Here is a 25729-nt window from a genome sequence, read left to right on the forward strand (position 1 = left end):
CTAAATCACTTTGATTAGGGAAATTAAAACAACTCTGAAGTACCACCTAACACCTATCTAATTGGCTAATATGACAAAAAAAAAGGAAAATTATAAATATTGGAGGGGATGTGGGAAAACTGAGACCCTAATGCATTGTTGGTGGAGTTATGAACTGATCCCACCATTCTGGAGAGCAATTTGGAACTATGCCCAAAGGGCAATCAAACTGTGCATACACTTTGATCCAGCAATACCACTACAAAGTCCGTTTCCCAAAGAGATAAAAAAAATGGGGGGAGGACTTATTTGTACAAAAATATTTATAGCAGCATCCATCCCCAGAGGGAGAATTGATGGTGTGTGAATACAGATTGAAGCATACTTTTTTTTCACCTTCAAAAAAAAAAAACTATAGCAACTCTTTTTGTGGTCACAAAGAATTGGTAATTGAGGGGGATGTCCATCATTTGGGGAATGGCTGAACAAGTATGATTATAATAGAATAATATTGTTCTATAAGAAATGATGAGCAGGCTGATTTCAGAAAAACCTGGAAAGACTTGTGTGAACTGATGCCAAGTGAAGTGAGCAGAACCAGGAGAGCATTTTATACAGTTACAGCAATGTTGTACAAAGATCAACCGTGAATGGCTTAGCTGTTCTCAGCCATACAGTGATCTAAGACAATTCCAGAGGACTCATGATGAAAAATGCTATCCACTTCCAGAGAAAGAACTGATGGCATCCAAATGCAGTTCAAAGCATACTATTTTTCACACATTTTAGTGTTTTTTTTTGTTCTGTTTCCTCTTTCACAACATGACTAATATAGAATGTTTTACATGATTGCACACATATAAACTGTCTTATGGAGGAGGAAAATGAGGAAGGAAGGGAGAAAATTTGGAACTCAAAATTTTATTAGAAATGTTAAAAATTGTCTTTTCATGTAATCGGGAAAAAATAAAATGTTATTTAAAAAAAAAAAGGATGGAGTTATCCCTGAAATAAGGCCACAACCCTTCTTTAGGTTTTCCAAGGGCTAGTATCTACTATTAACTATAAGAAAATAGAGACTTAAAATAACAAAAAGAGTTAAATTTTTTTCAAATGAAGGTCTTGCCTTCTCTCCTTCCTACTTCCCTGACCTCCCTCGACCCTCACTGTAGAAAGAAAAAAAAAACAACTCTGTTATAGACATATATAGTTAAGCAAAAAAATTTCCACATTGAGCTATATTCACTCTTGAATCTATCACCTCTCTATCAAGAGGTGGTTAGCATATCATGGTTAATTATTGTGTTGATCAGAGTTCCTAAGACTTTAAAAGTAATTTATCTTTACAGTATTGTTATTGTATAAATTTCCTCCTGGTTTCAATCACTTAATTCTGTATCAGTTCATGTAATTCTTTGCTGGTGTCTGGCGTCTTTGAAACTATTCCCTTCATCATTCCCTATAGCACAAAAGTATTACTTCCCATTCATATACCATAACTTGTTCAGCTATTCCCCAGTTAATGGGTACACCCCTCCCAGTTTGTGATTCTTTTGCCACCTCACAAAGAGCTGATATAAATATTTTTTTGTACATGTGGGTCTTTGATCTCTTTAGGGTATAGCTATAATACTAGTGTCACTGGGTCCAAGAATATGCGTAGTTTACATAGCTTTTCAGACATAGTTCCATATTGCTTTCCAGAGTGATTTGATATCTCATAGCTCCACTAAAAGTGCATTAATGTACCTGTTTTCACATAGCCCCAACAACATTAATCATTTTCCTTTTTTGTCAATTTTGCCATTCTGATGGGTGTGAAGTAAAACCTCAGAATTGTTTCAATTTGCATTTCTCTAATTTTAGTGATTTAGAGCATTTTTATAAAACTACTGATAGCTTGGATTTCTTTCTCTGAAAACTGCATTTTCATATTCTTTGACTATCAATTAGGGAATAACATTTGAATCAGTTCCCTAAAAAGGGTTAAATTTAAATGATATGGGAAGTCTTTAGAACAAGGATTTTTTTTTCTTTTTCCTTTTTTTTTGTCATGGACCCCTTTGTCAAGTTTCATGAAGCCTCTGCATCCTTCAGAGAAATGGTTTGTTCCCTACATTCATAACTGAAGGAAGCACTAAACTTCAGCTATAGGTTAGTCAAAATAAAGATGTCATTTTTTCCCATCCAAGTTAACAGACCCCCAAAACCTAAAGGGTCCATGGACCCCAGGTTAAGAACTCCAGCTTTATAAGGTAACCTTGTTTGTTGACTGTATTAGCTTATTTCTGAAGTCCCTTCCATAGCTAAATCCTATTATCTTATGCAAGTAGTGCTGGACTTCATCTTCCTTTGTTCCTCTCTATTGTCACTCCCTCATCCTTTTGGGATTGAGTGGGGAGGGATATTGTTGTGTTTTGGGGAAGTCAAAGCTGTTCATTCTTATCTGATAAAGTCCATTTCATGGGAAATTGAAGGAAAGCCTCTTCTCCAACTTCCATTCTGTTGGGGAAAAAAGGTGTGGTCCATTGAGCTTACAAAGGCCTAAGAAACGTTCATACCACATCCATCAAATGTTCAATTCGGTAATACCTTATACCCCTCGGGCTTGGTGTAAGAGTGTTTTGCCTACTGCAAATGTAACTTGTTACTCACCTCAGTGTGGGGAGGAACTAAGATTCAGACTCTCGGTATCAGTACTCCTGTTTTACATGCAGGAAGACTAAAGATTTTTAGTCTCATAGTGAGCCAGAGCTGGCTCCTGGATCTCCTTAGAATCTGCCTCCCTGCACTGCTGTGGGTGTGTAGAGGATTGGAATATGATACATTTCTGGATTTCTTTCCCCTTCAAACAAGAGCTACTTTATTTTCTCTTCCAGGTCTTCCCTAGCTCACCAGTCCTGGTCATCTCTCCCCATAAGAGATCACCCCTTGTTCCAGGGTTGGCCATCTACCCAGTTCAGGTTGTCAACTTCACATCACTCCAGCAGATGGCAGCTCCGGTCTTCATCAACATCTCCTGTATGCTGACAGGCCAGAGAGAGGCTGTGCCAGTGCGGGCAGTGATGGAGAAATCCAGCATGGGTGGTAATTTCTGGACCATTAATGAGATTCCTCTTTCTGGAGCAGCTAAGGCCAAAACTTCCATTTCATTCAGCTTCTGCTAACAGAGATTTTAGTCTAATCCAAAAGCTATCCCATTGTGGGTGGGAACACGTTATTCCCACTTTAAGTAAAAGGACAAACATCCAAGGGCTACACTTCATGAAATGCCTCCTTTCTTATCATCAGGCTATAGTGGCCCTCCCAGCTTCCAAAGCTTACGTGTAATGAGGCTCATGATCTCCAGGTAGCCTTTCGCTTATAAATTATTTTGTTCTCTGCTTCCACTAGTCCCACCTGCATCGGTACACATGTTATATTGCTTTATATTTATTGGACTGGCATAAGTTCTTATGTTTTTTGTATGCCATCATTTTACTATTTAAACTAGGACAGAGTGCTGGGCCTGGAGTCAAAAAGACTCATCTTCCCTAGTTGTGTCTCTGGGCCAGTCACTTAACCCCGTTTGCTTCAGTTCCTCATCTGTAAAATGAGCTAGAGAAAGAAATGGCAAAGCACTCCAGTATCTTTGCCAAGAAAACCCCAAATAGAGTCACAAAAAACTGAAACGACTGAACAACAAAGCCTTCCATGTCCCTTACAGCACCCAGCCCAGGAGTCTCCTTGGTGGGCATTATAGGTGCTAATGGGCATAAGGGGCAGGGAGGGCAAATAATCCATTGCCATAACCATTAGAGTACAACGTCTGAAGGGCTGGGACTCCATTTTACTCATCTTTGTATTCCCCTAAATACCTAGAGTGCCTTCCACATACCAGAGGCATTCAGTGTTTATAGAATTGCACCATCAAAGTAACCATTCACCATGCCCTCTTACCTTAGTTGCTAGGGAATGGACACCTTGTTTTGGCTTTTGGAATGGATCAGTTAGGTTAACTTACAGAAGAGGTTCCTGTGCATGAGTGTGGTGAAGAGGGTCCAAGTTCTAGTACTTTCACCCACTTGGTTTTCAAATCAGATGAAAGTTGGGCTCAAGTTTGAACTATCTTTGTGTTATCTTAAGCATGAACAACCTTGACTAGGTTATAGGCTTCATAAGGACTAGATATACCAACTATGCTTATTTTAAAAATCTGATTGTTTTATTCCTACAAAACATTTAGATCGTTGTGACGAGTCAAGTGTCCTAGAGCAGCTGATTGAATCTTACCAGGTTTTTCTCTTTACCATTTTTGCTGGTGTTGCATCAACAGCCGTCATCTTCTTAGGTGAGTAAACCAATGGATTAAACCTTGCCACATTTCACTCCCCATTCAAATTGTTTTAAAAATAGTAGTTTTCAGAAGTGAGATGAATCCCTATGAGTGATAGTTCGTTTCCTACGATGTGTTCAGCCCAACGAGCTTAGGGTCGAATGTGTCACACAAAGTGCTAGCTCCTCTAGAGTCTCAGAAAGGTTGGGGGGGGGGCGGGGGGGAGGGGAACGCGGTGGCACGAGGGTAATGGTAATGGAGCTGGTGTTTGGTCTGTCGTAGCTTATTGATATTGGATCTTTTGGTGGAATGAATGGCTTTGTTCCACTCAAAAGCTGGAAGCTAAGGCACCTTCACAAGGGACAGCAGTTCAAGCATTTCTTAAGCACCTGCTACATGCAAGGAACAGAGGCAATGTAGCATTGATTAGCTTGAGTCCAGAAGAATCAAGTTCAAATCTTCCTGATCCTGGGTCCTTCACTTTGAGCTCCTTGAAGCCAAGGAGTGTTTTTTTTGCTGTACTTCATATCCCTGCCTCAGCACAGGGTCTGACAAACTATGCACTTTTGGTAATAAGTGACATCTTTGTAGCTCCCTAGCACATAGTAAACGCTTCATAAATGCTTTTTCATTCACCACAGGTGGGATCAAGGAACATGTGGGCAATCCAAATAAAATGAATACTTTTTAAACTAAAAATTTCATGTATTTAGTATTTTTGGTTACCTAATGCAGAGCATGTTAAAGAATCCCCATTATTCAGTGAAACCCCCAAATAGTAAAAACCTTTACTCACAGGCTTAACAGGCAAAATTTTAAGAGCACTTCAGTGTGTCCCAAATCACAACCTGCCTCCCCTCCCCTAAAAGCCACACAACTGTCACTCACAACTTTCACTTACACCTCCTTATCTGTCTTGGCGACTCCTCCAAGTTTCCTGACTGCTCCTTTTTCATTCTTCCAGCATACAATGCCTTCCTCAACAGGATACAGACAGTTCCAGTTGTTTATGTCCCAACCTCAGGAACTGCACAGCCAGGTAACAATAACTTTGGGGATAACTCTTATACTTCAGTTATTATGTGAAAACATACTATCCTCAGCTCTCACCCTTTATCTTTCTAGGTTATAATTATCCTTCCACAAATTCTCAATTCAACAATCCACAACCTCCACCAGCCCCAAGCAGGCTGCAGTATTGGTTATGGAGTGTGAGACACTAGTCTACACCTGGACAAAGTCTGGCTACATTTAGGAGTTGGGGGTACTACAACTCAGCCCAAGTAGAACTGCCTCTCATTAAGGCAATAGCGAAACCTCCAAATAAAGGCATCAAAAGCCATGTTAACGCTTTCTCGTGTTGGCTTAATATCTTGCTCCCCTCAAACCTATTGTCAGTACCATTTTACACCTAGCTTTATGGATCCAGGTAAGAAAGTACAATTCTTAAAGAAGACAAGTTTATTCTGTTAGAAGATCTGAGGTCCAGCGCGCCTGTCCCAAAGAAGGATGCAGCCTTCCAGCTCCAGTCCTTAACGTCTACTATTGATAGGGCCCACACTAAAGCAAGGCAGACAGTGAAGAAAATTGTATCAAACTTGTTTTATTCTTTACAGTTCCTCATTCATCTTGATTCAGTCGTTAGTGCTGCTTCCGTCTGAAGGAGCATCCTGGGAGAGAAGGAGTAAACTGTCAGTTGTCATCTTAGTCACCTTAAGCCAACAGCCCTCCCTCACTCAAATCAAAGTCAGCTCTAAGTCATGTCATCATGGTCCTCTCGGAGAACAAAGGACAAACATAACAACACACAACCTTAAGCCAAGATAAATTTACCCACCCAACCCCGGGGAAGCTCTAAGTGGTGTAGTCGCTAAGAGCCCTGGGCTGGGAGTCACAAAGACTCATCTTCCTGAGCTCAAAGCAGGCCTCAAGACAATGTTGCTGTGCGACCCTGGTCTAGTCACTTAACCCTGTCTGCCTCAGTTTCTTTATGCGTAAAATGAGCTTGAGAAGGAAATGGCACACCACTCCAGTTTCTTTGCCAAGAAAACCCCACATGGCATCACAAAGACGGGACTGAACCAACAACAAAGCCCTTTGAGCCGTTTTTAACACCTTCACAATTACCCTATTCATACTTTACTCTTCCCTGCTTTGACCCAACCTCCCCACCCTTCCTCTCATTGGACAGCTGTGAGGTCGGTCCTCAGAACAAACTGGGATAATTCAAAATGCACCCGTTTCGGAGCGGCCGGGGCAGCGGCTCCAGCACTGACCTTCTGTAAGTCTGGCCTTGCCTCCGGTAGGCTGACAGAGCACAGTGGAGCACCCGACACAGAGGACCACCGTTTGCGCGTGGCTGAAGACAGTGGTGATTTTGTAGCACCCTGAAACGGACGCACCGGGGGTTAAGACGCTGCCCACCCCCTTTCCTCAACCACAAGCAGGGTCCCCGCCCCCCGCCAACCCCCGCCCGGCAGGGCCCTTAAACGCGAGCTGAGCTTCGGGCCAGACCCAAGCCACACCTCCATCAATTACTGAACAGCGGCGGCCAGCGCCTGGCAGAGGCCGACACCATCGGGCCCACGACGTTTCTAGGCGCCGGCCTTTAAAGACCCATCCTCCGGTTTGGGACGCTGACCCGGAGAACCTAAGTCTCTCTCTCTCTCTCTCTCTCTCCTCTCTCTCTCTCTCTCACACACACACACACACACACACACACACACACACACACTTCGCCGGGGGGGGGGGGCGTGGGCCGGGATCAACGAGGCGCGTGACGAGCGGGGCGGGGGGGGGGGGAACGGGGCGGGAGAAGGGGGAGACCCAGCCGGAGCACGCGGCGCCGCCGCGCGGGACCTCACCTGGGCACTTCACGTCCATGAAATACGAGTTGGGACTCTGCACCAGGCGCTTCTTCTTGTGTTTCCGCTTCTCCTCCTCGGGAGAGGGGTGCAGGAGGTCTTTCGCGAGCTGCGAGGGGCGGAGAGGAACAGATTAGCGACCCCAGGGAGGGAGGGGAAAGGCAGCGGCCGCCATGTTAGGGCCCCGTGTCCCCCCTCATGCACGGGGGACCCGCTGCCGCCCGCGTAGCTAACGCGGTAAGAGGGGCTGTAACCAAGGGCCCCTCCGCGGCCCGCCAACGATCTGGGGCAGGCAGAACATGGCTCCGTCAGAGCCCGAGCGACTCACAGGCATGTTGGCGCGGGGAGATCTTCACCGCCGGAAAAGAGCGAAGGCGGAAATCCTGCTCCTTATATACGCCGGTAGGGGGGAAGTGACGTACGGGCCTCGCCGGGCCACCATCTTGAGGAGGTCGTCCGTACCTGTGTCTGCCTATCTAACGGCCTCTCCCTAAAGGCGGCGGTCATGTGAGCGAGGACCCAGAGAGATTGTGGCGTCTCTACGGTGCCTTCAACTTAGGGCGGTCGTGCCGCCATCTTGAGAAGGTCCTAGATGGGGCTTCATCTGGGTCCCTGCCGTCTGCCTTCGCCATTCAGCCCCCCAGAATGAGACCCCGGAGCAGCGCGCTACAAATAGAAACAGGCTGAACACATTCCAGATGTAAGCGAGTGAGTGGATGGGCATCCAGTAAGCGCCTACTTTATGCCAGCTAGGTGGCGCAGTGGATAGAGCGCCCGGCCGGCGTCATTAGCTGTGTGACCCTGGGCAAATCATTTAGCCATATTTGCCTCAGTTTCGTCGTCTCTAAAATGAGCTGGAGAAGGAAGTGGTAAACCACCCCGGTATCTTTCCCAAGAAAACCCCAAATGGGGGCACAAGTATGACAGGACTGAGCGTCAACAGCAACGTGCCAGACCCTGTGCCAAGCTCTGAGGATGCAAAGAGGGGCAAAAGAAACAACATGCAACATGCTATGTGGAAGTGAACGAGCATTAATCGCCTACTATGCGCCAGTCTAACGGGAGAGACTACATGCAAACAACTGTAAAAGGATAAATTCAAAATGGTTTCAGAAGAAAGGCTTAACGTTAATGAGGACTGCAAAAGGCTTCTTGCAGGAGGTGGGACTTAAGCCGACATTCTTACATAGCCTGATATTTTGGAGATTTTTTTTTAAAACCAAAGAAGCACTAACTTTGCAAGCCATCAATTATTGCATCCCTTTGGTAGGCAGCAATCTCACCTCCAAGCAGGTTGCCGTTATGACAGTTTAGTCCAGAAGTGTCAGAGATGGGGTTTCAGCATCTTGTGGCAGCTGAAATATTTTGTACTGCTTGCAGCTGTCTGCTGTATCACAAAGAGCCACATTGTGAAAGGAAGCTAATGAAGAATTTGTGTTTCCATCATGTTTGGTTTTCCCCCAGTTATACAGGGCCGTCTCGGAGCATCAATTAAAATGTTTCATGAAATCAAAATCTTTCAGAAGGTGGGATTTAAGCCGGGACTGGAAGGAAGCCCCGGAAGCCAGAAGGTAGAGACGAGGAAGGAGCGTCTTGTTAGATCAACAACAAGGAATTCAGTGTATGGGGAGCCAATGAAATGTATTGAATGAAGTGGGAGGGGGAGACACCTTGTGATGTGATCAGACCTGTGCTTTAGGAAGATCACCTTGATATCTGAGTGGAGAGAAACTTGAGGCGGGGAGACCAGTAGTCCGGGTGTAATGGTGGCAATGTCAAAGGAGAGAAAGTGGTGTATACAAATATATTACGAAGACAGAATAGATGGGACTTAGCAACAGATTAGGTATGGGGAAAGGTGAGAGAAAGTGAGGAGTTGCAGATGGCACCCGGGTTGTGAGCCTGGTGACTCAGAAAATGATGGTGCCCTTTAGAGTAATAAGGAAGTTAGGAAGAGAAGAGGTTTTTAAGGGAGAAATTACAAGTTCAGTTTTGGACATATTGAGTTTAAAGTTTCCAGTATGAATCTGAAGGTCAGGAAAGTGGTTAGATCCAATACAGGCTTTTCCTATTTGAGAGTCCGACATCACTGAGGAAGGAAAGGAAGCAAGACAGAGTCCTCACCTGTCCTAGTGAGGTCAGGAATAGCCATTTAGCTTAAGGGAAAGCCCCAGACAACATAAAACAGATGGATGGACTGGGTGATCTCTGAAAGGTAAATCAGCCAGAAGTTTGAGATCCAGTGATCATCCCAAAAAATAACCCAAAAAAGGCTTTGTTAAGTGCCTTTCTCTAGATAGATATTATATAGAGAAAACTAGACAGCTGTCGTTCTTACCTTCTAGATATTTACTAAAAGGTCAAGGCTCAGATATGCTTTTGGAGATGAGTAATTACAGGAAGGGCATAGAACAGATAGCAACACCTATGCATAAAAAATATTTATAGCATTTTTTGTAGTGACGAAGTAGTAGGCATTAAAGCAACGCCCATCAATTGGAGAACAGCTGATTAAATATTGGTATATGAGTGCTATGGAATATTATTGTGCCACTATAAGAAATGACAAAAAGGACGTAGACCTAGGAAGACTTATAAGAATTGGTGCTGATTGAAGTGAGCAGAGCCAGAACAACTTTTATATGAACAATTTTCATTTTATATAAAAATGTAAAGAAAAACAACTTTGAAGGACTTAAGAATTGTGATCATTGTAATGTTCATCCACAGTTGTAGAGTACCAGTGAGTTAGCATGCTACCATACCTTCTGAGATTATGGGCTAAAGATGCCAAATGAGCTATACAGTTTCCTACATGTCCAGCATAGGAATTTGTTTTGCTTTACCATTACACTATTACGTTACACATCACACATTACGTTACACTATTTGTTTAAGAGGGTTGGGTTTTTTCCCTAATTGGGATGAGGAGGTGAAAGGGACTGGGGAGGTAGGAATAGGAAAGAAGAAGAAGAAATAGTTTAGTCAGAAGAAGTCATAAATGAACAGGATGGCTTTGAATGTTACATGTGGAATTAATTGTATTTTTAAAGCAAAATCAACATAATATAGATCTGCATTTTCATGTACAATCCTCTTCTGTTCCACAGTGTTCATTTCACATGGTATTTTCAAAGTTCAAAATTAAAACACAGAGGAAAAAAGCAATTACTAAAACCAAGGACATATCAAGATTAAGTGCAGTTTGGGCTGGTGAACAGGGATAGGTACTTTATTGATGTGGAAATTACAAATTCACAAGTCCACAAAAATGTATTGAGCACCTACTGTGTGCAAAGAGCAGTGGGGATTACAAAAATCTATAGAACATGGTCCCTGCCCTTTAAACGGTTATAATCCTGTAACTGAAAAAGCTCTCCAAAGTAATGCTGTGGCTTTAGTAGGATGAAAGAGATTTACTAAAAAGTCTACTTCGGAGACCTTCTAGATAGATCATCCACCCATAAAACATGGGCAGAGGATTTCCCTGGACAGCTTGGCAGGAGATAAGTGCCATGAACTAGTGGAAAGGAGAAGCAGACACAGTAGATATTGGAAAAAAAGTATCTAACGAAGCTGTCCAAAGGTAGAATGGGGTGCCTTGGGAATTTGTAATTTTATTTTCAAATACCTGAAGTCTTCAAGTGGAAGCTGGATGACAATGGAGAGGGTCATCCTCTTCAGATGTAGGTTAAACCAGAAGGAGATGATAATCCAATTTGGGGATTATAAAACAGGAAAGTAAAGAGAATTCTAGAGTAGCAGTTCTTGAGAATGATTCACAGGCACACATCCTACAAGGACAAGGAATAGCATCATTCCTGATCCATTCATCTTGGCATCTCTGCTCCCTCTCCTTCATCTCTCGCATTCAATTGATCAAGTCTTACTCATTCTACTTCCACAATTTCTCTCACCTTGGAAGCAGCGAGGTAGCACAGTGGATAGAGTGCTGTGCCTGGAGTCAGGAAGACTTGAGTTCAAATATGGCCTCAGACGATTATTAAAGTCATTGCCTCCATTTCCTTTACTTCCTCATCTGTAAAATAGGAATAATTATACACTCACTTCAAAGCATCGTTGTGAGGATCAAATGAGATAATTGTAAAGTACTCAGCACAGTGCCTGCCATACAGTAAATACTATATGTTAGATATTATCAGCCCCCTCCTCCATTCCTGCTTCCACCACCTCGGTACAGCCCCTCATCATCACTCTTCTATGACTGCGGTGATAATTCCTAACAGGTCTTCCCACCTCTATTCTATCCTTCCCACTACTACCAGAGTAATATTCCTTATGCAGCCATATCGCTTTGACTGCTTAGAACCCTTCAATGGCTCTATATCCTTCAGAGTCAAAGTCATACTCCTTAGTTCACCTACCAGCATTCAATCCATAATGTGGCTCTACCCTAATTTTTCTTTTTTTTTTAAAGTTTTTTTTGGGGGTAGGGCAGTTGGGGTTAAGTGACTTGCCCAAGGTCGCACAGCTAGTAAATGTGTCAAGTGTCTGAGGCCAAATTTGAACTCAGGTCCTCCTGACTCCAGGGCCGTTGCTCTACTCACTGCACCACCTAGCTGCCCCCTCTATCCTAATTTTTCAACTTTTTCTCTTTGCTCCTTTTCTGCAAACACGTTGAACTCCAGGCAACCTGGATTGCTTACATTCTGTCTATATATCTGCCAGACCCCAGACTGTGAATTACATCTCATCCAGCCACACACCAAGAACCACCAAGAGGCTTGAAGCACAAGCACCCTGCCACACACACACATACACATACACACACTGGGAAGGGTCTAAGCCACTCCATTTTTCAGAAGCAGCTGGTGGTATGGTGGACAGAATGCTAGACCGGAGGCCTGAGTTCAAATTTGGCTTCATTTGTCTCCTGCCTTTGGGACATCTCTGACAGACCATGCTCCAAGCAGCTTCTGATTAGGATAATCTCATTTTCCTGAGATATCTCACTAGCCTTGGTACTGCACTTTATCTCTGCCCTTTGCCTCTCAGATCGGAAGATGAGGAAATGAACTCCAAACCTACATTTAAGGAGAGACCTCAGCTTAGACATCTCTCTTCTAATTATTCACACTACTTAGCACAGTGCCCCGCACATAATAAGCTCTTAATAAATGTTAATTGAATGACTCGGCTGTGTCCCTTAACCTCTGCCTACTGCAGCAGTTTCCTTAACTGTGAAATGGGGATTTTAACAGCACTCATCTCAGAATTGTGAAGATTAACTAGACATTTGTTAAACACTTAGCACAGTGCCAGGCAATAGTAGGTCCTTAATAAATGCTTCTGTCCTTTCCTTTTGGTTCTCTACCCCAGGATTCAGCCATCTCATTTGGGGGGTCACAAAGGCAAACTCAGCTAATTCACTTTCTCTAGCTGGCCCCAGACTGTTTCCATGTCCTATCCAGCCCATCTACCTGGAAACCAGGACCTATCCAGTACGGATCTCTTGGCGTGAGCCCTCTAGAATCACTCACCCCCCTCATGGTCTCAGAGCAGTAATCAACTCAATGTTACCATTGCTTCTGGAAAGAGTGATATGATCAAGTACTTTATGTCTCTGCTTAATGCCTCAGACAAAAACTCCCTCCCGTTCCTCCTACTGGCTTATAGGTATTGTATTCCTCTATTAGAATATAATATCCTCAAAGGGAGGGTGAGAAATGTCTCTCATATTTATATCCCTTGCACATAGTAGGTACTAAAATGAGGGAGCAGAGCACACATACATAGACTTCTGGTGGCAGAAAAGATGCAGCCATCTCTGGGCTCATGAGAAAGCTCGTTCTGGTGATCAAGAGTTAACCTGTGGAGAAGAGCAAATCCTGGGAGCCCAGATGATCTCTTCCAAAAAAGAAAGGAAAGGAGTTCAAGGTCTTGCAATTACCAGAGTTGGGAGTTAGGTGCCTTGGCCATAAGTATTTCTAATATGTATGCGTGTCACTACCATTCCATTATAAGTTTGTACCTATTCTTCCCACGGACATTATGCAAGGAGAGGCTGGGCACAAGGGTAAGAGGCGGTCCGACATGCATAACAGGACACCATGACCTCGCACAGGGATGGGGAACAGATGCCAACTGTCAGCTCTGTCCCTCACTACCCAGTTCTGGGTCACCGATTCAGGAGAGACTAAGAAAGGGATCTGTGCCCAGGGGTGGTGAGCAGGAGTAGTGGCAGGCCCCATGCTATGCACTGAGTAAGAAGAAAGTTCAGAAGAAAGGCAGCAGTAGTATAGCCCAGACCCCAGTAGCAAAGCAGGGTCTGCTTCTGCCACAATCTAAAGGCTGTAAACAGGGCAGGCTGGTAGTGGCTGAGTCCAACAATACTCTACTCTTGCTCAGACCCAAACCCAGGGTGGAAACTTGCAGAGCTCCGACAAGGAGGGCAGTCATCAGACTTTCCCCTAGATCAGACCACTCTGGGAGAACTGAAAGCTTGCAGGTCCCCAGGCTGAACTGTCCAACAGAGCCTGGAATAAAAGAGCAACGACACTCAAAACTCCCAAGAAAACAGCAACAGAACCAGCCCAGAACTTCCCTCCAGAATTACACAGAAGCTTGACCCTAATCAAGCCAGAAGTCAGAAAGTAGGCTGGAAGAATGAACAAACAAACAAACAAAAAAGAAGAAGAATCACACCATAAAAAGCTATTGGGGGGGGGGGTTGGCAGCTAGGTGGTGCAGTGAGTAGAGCACCAGCCCTGGAGTCAGATACTTGACACACTTACTAGCTGTGTGACCTTGGGCAAGTCACTTAACCTCAATTACCCTGCCTTCCCCCCCTCCAAAAAAAAAAAAAAGAAAGGGGGAAAAAAGCTATTTTGGTAAAAGGGACACTAAAGACACAAGCCCTGAAGAAAAACATATCAAAACATATGCAAGCAGACTAAAAAAAACTCAGATTGGGCACAAATTTAACTAGAATTCCTTTTTTATGACTCTAATTTTTTCCTTTTGGAGGGGGGACGGCAAGGCAATTGGGGTTAAGTGACTTGCCCAAGGTCACAGCTAGTAAGTATCAATTGTCTGAGGCCTGATTTGAACTCAGGTCCTCCTGACTCCAGGGTCAGTGCTCTATTTACTGCACCACCTAGCTTCCCCTACTAGAATTCTTATAAGAGATGAAGCAAGACTTTTAAAAAAGAGTTAGAAAATATTTTTATCATTGAAAGGAAAATACTAGAGAAAAAATGAAAATTAATGAGGCCTATAGAAGAAAAAATTGGAAAGTTAATTAATAGCTTGGCATAAGAGTAACAAAACTTTGCCTATACAACAAACTCCCTGAAAATTAGAATTTACCAAATAAAAGTCAATGATAGCATGAGACAAAAAGAAATGCTAAAACAATGTCAAAAGACCAAAAAAAATGGAAGAAAAAATGAGATGTGTCACTGCAAAAACAACTGACCTAGAAAACAGACTGAGAAGAAAAAATTTAAAGATCCATCATTGAAGTACCTAAAAGGCACAACCCAAAAAAAGAGCCTAGACATCATATATCAAGAAATCCTAAAGGAAAACTGCCCAGATCTCTTAGAAGAGAGAAAAATGGAAATAGAAAAAATGCACTAGTCACTTCCTGAATTAAATCTCAAAATGAAAACTTCCAGGAACTTATAGCCAAAATCCAGAGTTTCCAGGTCAAAAAGAAAAAAGAAAAAAAAGAAAGGATACTGCAAGCAGCCAAGACGAAAAAATTCAAGTACCAAGGAATTACAGCTGGGATTGCACATGATTAAGCAGCCACTACTATCAAGGGGTGGAAAGCATGGAATATAATATTCCAGAAGACAAAGGATATGGGCTTATAGCCAAGGATAATTTACCCCCAGCAAAACAGTATAATCCTACATGGCAAAGAAAATGGATCTTGAATGAAATCAAGGACTTCCAAGCATTCCTGACGAAAAGACCAGAGCTTCACAGAAACTTTGAAGTTCAAACATAGGAGTGAAGAGAAACTAAAAAGGTAAGCATAAAAAACCCCAACCATAAAGGTCTAACCACGGATAAAATTCTTACATTCTAATATGGGAAGATGGTACATGTGTACCTTCTGAACTCTAATCTTCAAGAGTCATAGGGTCTAATTAGAGAGAAAGCCTGGGAGTGAATCTGTTATGTTTAGATAATCTTTAAAAAAAAATGTGAAGAAAGAGAGATAAAGAGGAATAATACATTTGGGGGGTGTGAGACAGGGAAAGGAAGATTAGGGAAAATTATCTCACATAACTGAAGCATACAAACATAAGTCTTTACAAATAAAGAGAATGAGGTAGGGGGAGGATAAGCATCTGAGTGGAGGAAATAATAGAAACAGTAGAGTTAAATATAGAAATATATTTCACGCAACAGAAATAGAAGAGAAAGGAGAGAAGGAGGAATTAGAGGGAAGTTAAGGAAAGGATTAGTCCTAAGCAAAACAAACTCTAAAAATGCACAAAAAGATGTATAGCTGTTTTTAAGGCAGTAAAGAGTGAGATTCTGCGGGGGTTCCAATCAACAAAGCAATATAAATGTGATAGAGCATTATTGTGCTGAGTGAACTCTTTATAAGCATAATGACTAACCAGGGTACCAGCGGACTAATGATGAAACATACTACCCACCTGCTGCCAAAAAAGTAAGGACTAAAAAATGCAAAATGAGATAATGGTGGGTTTTTTCTTACATAGTCAATATGGAAATTTGTTTTTGATTGATTGTACATGTTTGTAATGGGTTTTGTTTTTCTCATGTTCTCAATTGGGGGGTTGGAGGACATTTAAAGAAAGAGGATCTTGGTTGATTAAAACAAATAAAATATTTTAAAATAATTTAATTCCATGTAGGAAGGAATGTTATTCCATCTCAGTTTTGAATCTTCCCCATTACCTAGAAGTCAGTGTTGACTGAGTGTTTATTGAGTTGAATTGAACCGTGGAGCGTGTGTTTAGGGGTCACCTCCCCTTGATGCTTGAACGGAAGGCCATCGTGCTTAGAGCTCTGCTCTTGGAGCTGTAAAAGCCGGGTTTGACTCCTGCTTCAGGTACTTACGAAGGTGGGTCACTCAACCTCTTCGAATCTCAGTTTCCTTACCTGAAAAATGGGAATAATAACCGCATATACCTCGCATGATTGTTATGAAGCTCAAAAGAAAGAATATATGCAAATTGCTTTGCAAATCTTAAATTACTATGTAAATTAGGTAGCCAAATTATTTATGAAACATCTACTATGTGCCAGACACTGTGCTACAAAGGGATACAAAGAAAGCCAATGTGAGTAGTTAATAATAAAACCAAAGAGTGCCTTTTTGCCCCCAATTAATGTTCTTCGTCCTTTGTGTAGAAGATGATGCTACGGCCTTGGAGGCTTTTTTTTTTTCTTCGGTAGTAGTGATGGAATCGCATTTATACATTGGATCTGCAGTCTATCACCCCATTTTCATTGATGCCAACACCACACATTTACAAAATGGCTGGTGAGAGCAAGGAACGCCCCCTTGTGGCCATGGAACGCAGCCAAGCTCTCAGCTTCGCACGTACGTACAGAAAGAGCTAACAATTAGTGCGATCTCGTTAGCTCTGAGCCTCAGCCCAATGCAGCAATAATTAAAGTGGCTCACCACCTTGCAGTCACTAAACACCTTCTCCACAAGCCTATGAGAGAGGCCGACTTACTGAGCCCGCTAGTTGGAGACAGGATTGGTGTCCCAACGCTGCATTCATGCTAAACCCCAGAGGGGCTGCCCAGAGTCAGAGACCCTGCCAGAAGACCCCGAGGGGTGGAGAAAGGAGTCTCTGTGCCTGTCGTGTGCATCTCTGGCCCCAAGAGGGCGAACTTTTCCAACAAACGTGTCCCAAGCATCCCGGAGGGCACCCCAACTTCGGCTCCTTCCCCCCACGATCAGACTCTACGGCTGTCCTTGCCCTTTACTTATCCCCAGGTCCCCTCCTCTCTGCAGTTTTCTCAGCTCCCTCCACCAGCCTCCAAACTCTGCTTCCCGCGTCCGTCCCCTCCACCAGCTCTCTTCCTTCGTTTTCCACTCTTCTGCCCCAACCCCAACAATTCTCATTTCCTCTAGTCCCCCCATCCCCCGCCACAGAGTGGGAGGAATGAGGGTGGAAAGGATGGAAGGCCATTCGTAGGAGGAGGCTGGGGAGGGGGAGCCTGCCTGGACTGGGCGGGGGAGGCGAGAAGAGAAGGCAGCTCGGGCCTCCAGAGTGGCCCTGGTGGGGTGGGCGGGCAGGAGGTGGGGCTCGTCAGGGTGCCGCCTCTCCTCTTTCCCGGAGCCAGAGAAAAGAGGGAGGAAAACTTCTTCCTGCCCAGGGCCCCTGGGTTTCTTCTTCTGTCTGCCCACTGCACCCGGGCCGTGTCTGGGTGCCAGGCTCCTTTCCCCCACCCCCACCCCGTGCCCGCCATGGCCAAAGCCTACGACCACCTCTTCAAATTGCTGCTGATTGGGGACTCGGGGGTGGGCAAGACTTGTCTGATCATTCGATTTGCCGAGGACAACTTCAACAGCACTTACATCTCCACCATTGGTGAGCCCACTGGCCCAGACAACAGATCCCACGTGGCCCCCAGACCCCCTCCTCCTGGCCCTCAACTTTTCAACGTCCCCAGATCACTAGTTAACACCCCTGTCCATCGTCCCGACTTTTCAGCCTCTCAGGAGTGAAGTCTTTCCACTCCTTTCCCCAGTCCTTGTTCCCCATCACTGCACCGCATTCTCCCCAGTCATCACCCAAATTTCTAAGCCCCAACCTCCCCGAGGTCCCTAAGCATCACTTCAAGTTCCCAGAAGCCCCGTTTTCTTAGGCCCAGCTCCTTAGTACTTAGTATCCTTAGCCTCTCGTTCCCTCAACTTCCCATCCCCCACTCTTCTTTTTCCCCTCAGCTTTCCTCCCTTCGCACCATTTTAATTCACCTCAGATCCTCCAACCTTGTTTTCCAAACTTCTGACCCCCAGCCACCTGATCCCAAGCCCTAATCTCCTGAGGAGCACTTTCTGTATGCCATCTAGCCAGAAATACCCCAGAGCCCTTATTCCTATCCCTTACTCAACCCTCCTAAGTGTCAGGATGTCCCTGCTGCTCAATCCAATGGGGGGGGGGTGGTGTTCTCAAGGGGAGGAGGTCATCCTGGGGGTTAAGGCACTTGATTTGTCATTCTGAATCCTCGAGGAGTCTAGTGGGGAGGCTGAAACTGGGGGAAGGGCTACTGGGGTCTCTGACTCAGACTGGTGACTCATTCTGTCCCCTAGCATACAGACGTATGCACCCAAGTTTCCACTGAGGGCATGAGAATAATATTGTTTGTCCTCCTTAGGACATACACACAAACCAAGGATGCAGATATTGTGTTAAGGAGAAGAAAGAAGGGAAAGGAAAGAAGAGCCCATGTTAACTCCCCTTGTTCAGTAATATGAGGGGTCTTGAGAATCCAGACTCTCTTCTCCCCTTCAGGCCTACAGATAAGGAAAGGGATTCCTAATCCCCTTCTCCTCTCCCCACCTTCCAACCCACCACCTTGACTCTAATATACCTATCCTATCTCTAGGAATTGACTTCAAGATCAGAACTGTGGACATTGAAGGGAAGAAAATAAAACTTCAAGTTTGGTGAGTGAATCCCTGAAATTCCAGCTTTCTCTTCTACATCCCCATCATGAAATCTCACTCTGCCTCTCTCTTAATAATTCTCTCTACTTGTCTTTCATCTCTCCCATCTCTCCTCATTCTCTCTCTGCCTCTCTCCTTCTGTCTCCTATGTCTCCTCTCTGACAATCAAGTGTTTACTGATCATCACTGTGAAGGATAGAGAAGACATGAGGTATGTCTCTGCTCACAATCTAGTTGCAGAGATAAGACTCAACACATCAGAAACCATTAGTATACAAGAGAAGACAGTATATATTTGAGGACCATCCACGGAACGCATATTCATAAGTAAGTACTTATTAGTGGTTCCATGTCAACCTGGAGGGTCTTTAGTGAAATGTCCCAGATATCTATGCTGGGCTTTTTGCTATTTAATATTTTTATCAGTGCCTTGGATAAAGGCATAGATATTATCCTTATCCAATTTCCAGATGATGAAAATCAAAGAGAGATAGCCAATAAGCTGAATTTGGGTCATAATTCAAAAAAAGTCTTCACAAGCTTGGACCTTGGGATGACTATAATAAGATAAAAGATTTAAATGGATAAATGTATGTGTATATGATATGCTATGGTGCTGTAAGTAATGATGAAGGCAATGGTTTTAGAAAAACTTGAGAAGACTTGTATAAACTGATGCAAAGTGAAATGAACAGAACCAGGAGAACAATTTATACACTAAAAACAATACTATAAAGATAAATAACTTTGAAAGTCTTACTAACTGATGAACACAATGGGACCATGGTTCCAGGGAACTCATGATGAAACATACTATTTACTTACAGATAGAGAGATAATGGCCTCAGAGTGCAGACTGAAACATATGTGTATATATCCTTTTTGGGGACATGGATAATGTGGGAATTTGTTTTGTTTGATTATAGATATTTGTAACGGATCTTCTTTTTCTTGCTTCCTCTATTAGTGAGGGAGGAAAGGTAGGAGAAAGAATTCAGAAATTAAAATGAAATAAAATTGAATTTACAAAATAAGGATAAACATAAAGCTTTATATTTGGGTTCACAAAATTGATTTCACAAGTACAAGACAGGAGAAGAATGGTTAAATAGCAGTTTGTCTGAAAAAGCTCTGAGAGTATTAGGAGACCACAAGTTCAATATAGAATGGCAATCAGAATGCTAATAAGATTGAGAGAGGCGTTAAGAGAGGCATATTTTTTCAAAATAAAGCTCCAATATTCCCATTATACTCTTCCCTAGTCAGACTACATCTGGAGTTTTGTACTCAATTTGGAGTAGGCTCTGCAAATACATAGTGAGCTGGACCCAATATTGAACAGGAGGAAGGGAGTGAGCTAGATTTACTCTGGGAAATTGCACTTTGATGACCCCAAACTTCCTGAAACAAAGGCCCATCTTTTAATGATAGTATTTTTCCTGCATTATTGTATGGCTGTGAGACATGCTAACACTACAGTCTTTGAAGAATTGAAAATATGTACCACCTAGAAGTCAGTGGAAAAGAACATAGTGAGGGGAAGCTAGGTGGTACAGTGGATAGAGCACCAGCCCTGAGGTCAGGAAGACCTGAGTTCAAACCTGGCCTCATACACTTACTAGCTGTGTGACCCTGAGCAAGCCACTTAACCCTGATTGCCTGAAGAAAAAAAAAAAAAAAGGAAAAGAACATGGTGGTTGCTAGGCTACAACACATCACAAACGAGGAATTATGAATGAGATGCTGAAAAGAATATAAACAAAGAAATTACAAGAAAAAAAGAAGGTGGGCTAGTCATATGGCAAGAGTGAGGGATGATCAGCAGAGAACACTTGTAGTCCACTGGTATCCCTAGGATGCTGGGAGACATAAGGAAGGTCTCTACACACATTGAGTGGACCCACCGGGCTGTAGATAGTAGAAAGGGTACAGACACAGACTGCGATAACTTCATAAAAAATTTTAACTTACGTAAATCAGTTGTCATAATGAGGAGACAAAAAGATCCTACGAAGCACCTTAGTAAACCCTCGACCTGACTTACTTGCTAAGAGGAGAGATTTGGCAGCCAAAGGCAACATCTATTTACAATAAAAACTTGTTTGTAAAATGATGATAAAAGGTTATGAGCATCTCACAAAACAGAGAAGTAGTAGAGGGTAAAACCAGTCTAAAGAAAGGTTGGCAAGGGATCCAACTGAGCAAAGTCATCCAAAGGGCTTTAAAAATGAAAAATACAATGAGAATGACAAAAAAAAAGATGGAAAAGATCTGCAAAGAGTTTTACTTAAGAACTTTTTTCACCCTCAAGGAGAGTGGCACCACCACACTTAGACTCTAATATCATAGTCTTGGATGTGCCTATAAAGGAGGAAAAAAAATGGTACTATTGATACTAAAGATGAGAGAAGCAGCTGAGTTAGACCAAGTCTATATAAAGAAGATCTGTGCTGGATATAACAAAGTTGTGAGAGATGGACCCAGAAGGTATCTGAAGAAGAAGAAAATACCAGAAATGGGGGGGGGGGGAAGCATGGAACATATTAATGCCAAAAAAAAAAAAAACCCAAACCCAACAACAGCCAAGAGGACATCAACTACCAACCTATTTGCTTACTTTCTCAGCTATATAAAATTTTTATGAGAATCATCTACACGTGTATCCAGGGCATCCTCAATGAGGGTATTAATATAGTGGAAACAGGCAGGGTTTCACAAATCAAAGTGGTCCAGGGTAGAGCACATCTGTGTCATTGCACAATTGACTAGAATAATCATAATAGCTAGCATTTATGTGGTGCTTGCTATGTGTCCAGCACTGTGCTGACAGTTTTACAAATGTTATCTCATTCTACCCACACAATAATCTGTGAGGTGGGTGCTTTTATTATCTTCATTTTATACGTGGGGAAACTGAGGCAAACAGAGGTTAAGTGATTTGCCCAAGGCCATACAACTAATAAGTTTCTGAGGTTGGATTTGAACTCAGGTCTTTCTAACTCCAGGCTCAGGGCCTTATCCACTGCACCACCTACGTCTAGAAGAACATAATTTCCTAGTCTCGTTGTGTTATTGTTTGGAAGAGCCAATTGCCACCTTAAAGGCCATTGCTCATACATACATATAAGTGTATCCTACATCTATATCAACATTATTCAAGATTCTTTGAAAAACAAAACAATGGAGATAATCTCTCAACCTCAGTTTCCTCATCTGTAAAATGAGGATAATCGTACCTACCTTACAGAGTTGTTGTGAGGATAAAATTAAGTAGCATTTGTGATGCACTTTGCAAACCTTGAAGTACTATATAAATGCTTATCATTGTTCTTGCAGTCGTTGTTATTAATTTATATCGTGGAAGGACAGTGCAAATAGACAGCAGACAGAATGGAACAGAAGAAAGATAAAGGGCCAATCGGTCGATTGCCTTCAGGAAACTGAGAAAATCCTTTAATTATCCGAAACTTCTCCCAGAAACAAAGGCCCATCTTTCTAATACCAATATTCTACCAATATTGTGGTATGGCGGGATGTCTTGGAACACAATAATCTCCGTGGAATTAAGGATGATTGTCAACCAGAGTATAATGGAGAGGTGCATGATGGGTGTTGGTTAGCAGGCTTCAGCACATAACGAGCAAGGAGCTACAAAGAAAAACCAGAATAAAGGGTGTGTCATCAGAGAGATCTTGGAGGACAAAAAGGAGGAAGAAGAAGAGAAAAGAAAAGGAGGAGGAAGAGAAGAGAATGATAGCTTGGTCATGTGGTAGGAACAAAGAATGACCACTAGACATCCCTTACCCTCAGTGGGAACCTACTTAAGGAAAGCAGACAGGAAAGGTCTACACCAGAACATTGGGTGGAATCCCATGGAACAATTATGGGAGGCCATGGGTGTCCATTGATTTGTTGAGCTTGGCATCATAGGAGGAAACATGCCCACTGATTACATCACTGACCCATTTGTATATTTGAGTGGGGAAAAAATAGGGAGCCACTGAAGACTTTTGACCTGGGGGAATGACCTGATGAAAGCAGAGTTTTGTGAAGAAAAATCAGGCAGCAGGGTCAATAGAGGAGGGTAAGAAGAGTCAAAGATGCCTCTTTCTTTTTCTTTCTCCTATCTTCTGCCATCTCTTACATGATTTCCTTGAATATTCTCTTTTGCCTCCCTCATCTTATCCCTCCGCTCAGATTCCAAACTTCTTGAGGAATAAATTTCCATTTGGTGGAGGGAGCATGTAGCTTCAAATACATGCCCTGACATCCTTCTCTCTCTGGCCCCTCACCAGGGACACGGCAGGACAAGAGAGATTCAAGACTATCACTACTGCCTACTACCGTGGGGCCATGGTATGAAATGGGGAGGCAGGGCACAATATGGGCAAGAAATGAGGGGTGGGAGGTTTAGAAGGGGGGACACTTGGGCCAAAATAGGTAAAAGGGCAAGTTGTGGCTTAGAGTAGCGGTGAAAGGGAGGGTCTGTGTGGACTGGGATTTAGGTTAGAGTTTACAAGGGTGTTATATAGGTTTGTGGGAGTGGCCCCAAAGAGGTACATTGTATATAAGAAAAGTGCTGAATGTAAAGTCCTTTTCACCCATGATCTCTCTCTCTCTCTCTCTCTCTCTCTCTCTCTCTCTCTCTCTCTCTCTCTCTCTCTCCCTCTCTCCCTCTTTCCCCTCCCAGGGTATTATCCTTGTCTATGATATCACAGATGAGAAATCCTTTGAGAACATTCAAAACTGGATGAAAAGCATCAAGGAGGTTTGTGTTTGACTAAAGGGAACTCTTAAGGGTATTGGGAAGGCGCCTGGGAATGCCTGAGAGAGGGACCTAGGATGGGGAACTGGTGCATGGAGAAGCTGACCCAGGGGAAAGATCCTCGAGGTCTTAGAGCACCTTGGTTCTCACCATTATCCTTCTCCTTCCAGAATGCCTCAGCAGGTGTGGAACGCCTTCTGTTGGGAAATAAGTGTGACATGGAGGTGAAGAGGAAGGTGCAGAGGGAACAGGCGGAGAAGGTGGGAGGCCTGGGGATAAGGGCAAGCTGGGGGGAGGGAGGGAGGATCCTTGAAGATTGTGGTGGGAGAATGACTGGGGCTGGGGCTGGGGCTGGCTGAATGCAGGTTGGTGGGAGAGAAGAGATGGACAGGAATGAAAGGAATAAGGGGAGGACCAAGAAGCCCAGAGACCAAAGTGAGAAATTGTGGAGGAATGGGGATGGCTCATCCTTTTTCTTTCTCATCTACCCCAAAGCTGGCCCGAGAACATGGAATCCGATTCTTTGAGACTAGTGCTAAGTCAAGCCTGAATGTGGATGAGGTGAGAACTGGGAGGTGAGGGAATTGGAAGGTCAACTGCACTTCCCACCTCAAGTTGCCCTAATGTCACCCATAACTACCACTTTCCTTCTCTATTTCCTCTAGGCCTTCAGTTCTCTGGCCCGGGACATACTGCTCAAGTCAAGTCGGAGATCAGTGAGTTGGCATTCTGGGAGTGGGGGCCATCATACAGCTCCTGCCCTGGGAAGGTGGCACCCCAGATGCCCTCCAAGTCTTCCACTAGCCCAACCCTTCTCAGCTCACAACTGTCATCCCATCTCCCCTCTCCAGCCCTATCTACCACCCTCTCACTTAGACTGTTCTTCCCCACAGGGCAACAGCAACAAGGTCCCCCCAACTACTGATCTGAAGAGCTGTGAGAAGAAGAGTGGTACCAAGTGCTCCTTGGGTTAATAGCTGCTGATGACCCCAGTCCAGGACCCAAGTCTTCCCAGCCCCTGGTCCAGAGGCTGGGCCTGCTGGATTTCAGGGAGAGGGAGGGAAAAAGAAGGAAAAAGGAAGAGGAGTTGTCTAGGGGACTGAGAGATTTGGGAGAGGAAGGAGGAGGAGGGACAGAGAGAGAGAGAGAGAGAGAGAGAGATTGGGAGAGAGAGAGAGGAAAAGGGAGAAAAATGTTAGAAAGGTAACCAAAAAGAAGGGCAACTGGAAAGTGAGACTGTGAGAGGTATGAACAAAGGAGGTGAGAGAAGGGAATGGGGAAAGTGAAATGAGGAGAGATGCCCCCAGGGTAGGGATATCCTTCCTGACCCCTTCTCCTTCCTCTCCTCCAAATCTCCAGCACAAACACTAAGTGTATATACATAGATTTCCTTCTGTTACTGGGTCATCCCCTGGGCTCTGGGTGGGGATAGGGAGCTTAGCTGGCTTAGCTCAGTCCTCTCTCTCCCTCTGCACTCCCTCCCCAAAAATGGGGGAGTGGGGACTCTGTCTTATCACTCTAAGCCTGAAAGGTCTTTCTTAGCATTAAAGACCAACGTTTGCACAAATGTTCTTGATTTTGGTGCTTCCGTCTCCTGCTCCTGGTCTTCCTCATTTCCTCTGTCCCTGCCAGCCCGCTCACCACTACAGCTTAGTTCACATGGCCATCGAAAAACAGTTTCACAGGTGGGAGACTGAAGGACTAGATGGAGGTGATTATTGGTTTGTCTGTTTCTCTCCATTTCTCCCATGTCCTCAGCACTCTTGGGGAACTACTAGACTCATCCCCGAGTAGGGAAATGCCACCAGAACAAAGCGAGGATCTTGCTCAATGAACCTCAAAGCATAATTAATAACAATAGCTAGCAACTATGTAGCACTTACTTAAGCACTCTGTAAATATTATCTCATTCAGTCCTCATAACAGCCCTGGAAGGCATTCCATTTTATAGTTGAGAAAATTGAAGCAAACAAACAAACAAAAAAACCTGAAGTGAAGAAGCCCAAAGTCACACAGCTACTAAGCGTCTGAGGCAGGCTTTGCAATCAGTTCTTCCTGACTCCAAGCACAGTGCTCAATCTGCTGGGCCACCTAGCATTAGGGACACAGGAAAAACTAGGGAAAACATAGGAGGCAGCAACGGCAGAGTAGAAAAGCATTAGACATCAAAA

The 25729-nt window shown here is 43.8% G+C and overlaps 3 protein-coding genes across 4 annotated transcripts in view; 2 read left to right on the forward strand and 1 right to left on the reverse strand.

Moving 5' to 3' along the window:
- NUP210L (nucleoporin 210 like) overlaps window positions 1–5517 on the forward strand; it is a 117186-nt gene extending 111669 nt beyond the window's left edge. Inside the window, exons 37-40 of the mRNA XM_036757428.1 lie at window positions 2858–3066; window positions 4205–4309; window positions 5259–5333; window positions 5420–5517. Coding sequence (XP_036613323.1) covers window positions 2858–3066; window positions 4205–4309; window positions 5259–5333; window positions 5420–5517 — 487 coding nt within the window. The remainder of the gene's footprint in view (window positions 1–2857; window positions 3067–4204; window positions 4310–5258; window positions 5334–5419) is intronic.
- A 220-nt stretch (window positions 5518–5737) lies between these two features.
- Window positions 5738–7525, reverse strand: RPS27 (ribosomal protein S27). Its single transcript, XM_036757429.1, has 4 exons — window positions 7487–7525; window positions 7159–7267; window positions 6571–6681; window positions 5738–5964 (listed from the first exon to the last, which is right to left on the reverse strand). The coding sequence occupies exons 1-4, from the start codon at window positions 7490–7492 to the stop codon at window positions 5936–5938; spliced, it is 255 nt and encodes an 84-aa protein (XP_036613324.1). The 5' UTR covers window positions 7493–7525; the 3' UTR covers window positions 5738–5935.
- Window positions 7526–17419: 9894 nt separating this feature from the next.
- Window positions 17420–25125, forward strand: RAB13 (RAB13, member RAS oncogene family). Of its 2 annotated transcripts, none has more exons than XM_036756020.1 (8): window positions 17420–17714; window positions 18733–18793; window positions 23089–23149; window positions 23484–23561; window positions 23729–23818; window positions 24054–24119; window positions 24224–24274; window positions 24452–25125. In XM_036756020.1, the coding sequence occupies exons 1-8, from the start codon at window positions 17591–17593 to the stop codon at window positions 24530–24532; spliced, it is 612 nt and encodes a 203-aa protein (XP_036611915.1). In that variant the 5' UTR covers window positions 17420–17590; the 3' UTR covers window positions 24533–25125. The 2 variants fall into 2 exon arrangements, with proteins under 2 accessions (XP_036611915.1, XP_036611916.1); XM_036756021.1 differs by lacking the exon at window positions 17420–17714 and adding an exon at window positions 18964–19120 and having other exon boundaries at window positions 18732–18793; window positions 24452–24681.
- Window positions 25126–25729: the final 604 nt, after the last annotated feature.

This window comes from Trichosurus vulpecula, chromosome 4 (genome assembly GCF_011100635.1).
Source record: "Trichosurus vulpecula isolate mTriVul1 chromosome 4, mTriVul1.pri, whole genome shotgun sequence".
NCBI classification, from domain to species: domain Eukaryota; kingdom Metazoa; phylum Chordata; class Mammalia; order Diprotodontia; family Phalangeridae; genus Trichosurus; species Trichosurus vulpecula.

Bases quoted from the DNA above. Each gene is read 5' to 3' on its own strand.
- RAB13 (XM_036756020.1), top strand. From the start codon at position 17,591: ATGGCCAAAGCCTACGACCACCTCTTCAAATTGCTGCTGATTGGGGAC. The intron at 17,715-18,732 runs GTGAGCCCACTG...TCCTATCTCTAG, and splicing joins CACTTACATCTCCACCATTG to GAATTGACTTCAAGATCAGA. The intron at 23,150-23,483 runs GTATGAAATGGG...TTCCCCTCCCAG, and splicing joins CCTACTACCGTGGGGCCATG to GGTATTATCCTTGTCTATGA.
- RPS27 (XM_036757429.1), bottom strand. The intron at 6,682-7,158 runs GTGAGGTCCCGC...CGTCCGTTTCAG, and splicing joins CATGGACGTGAAGTGCCCAG to GGTGCTACAAAATCACCACT. The intron at 5,965-6,570 runs GTCAGTGCTGGA...CTTCTCTCCCAG, and splicing joins CAAGGCCAGACTTACAGAAG to GATGCTCCTTCAGACGGAAG.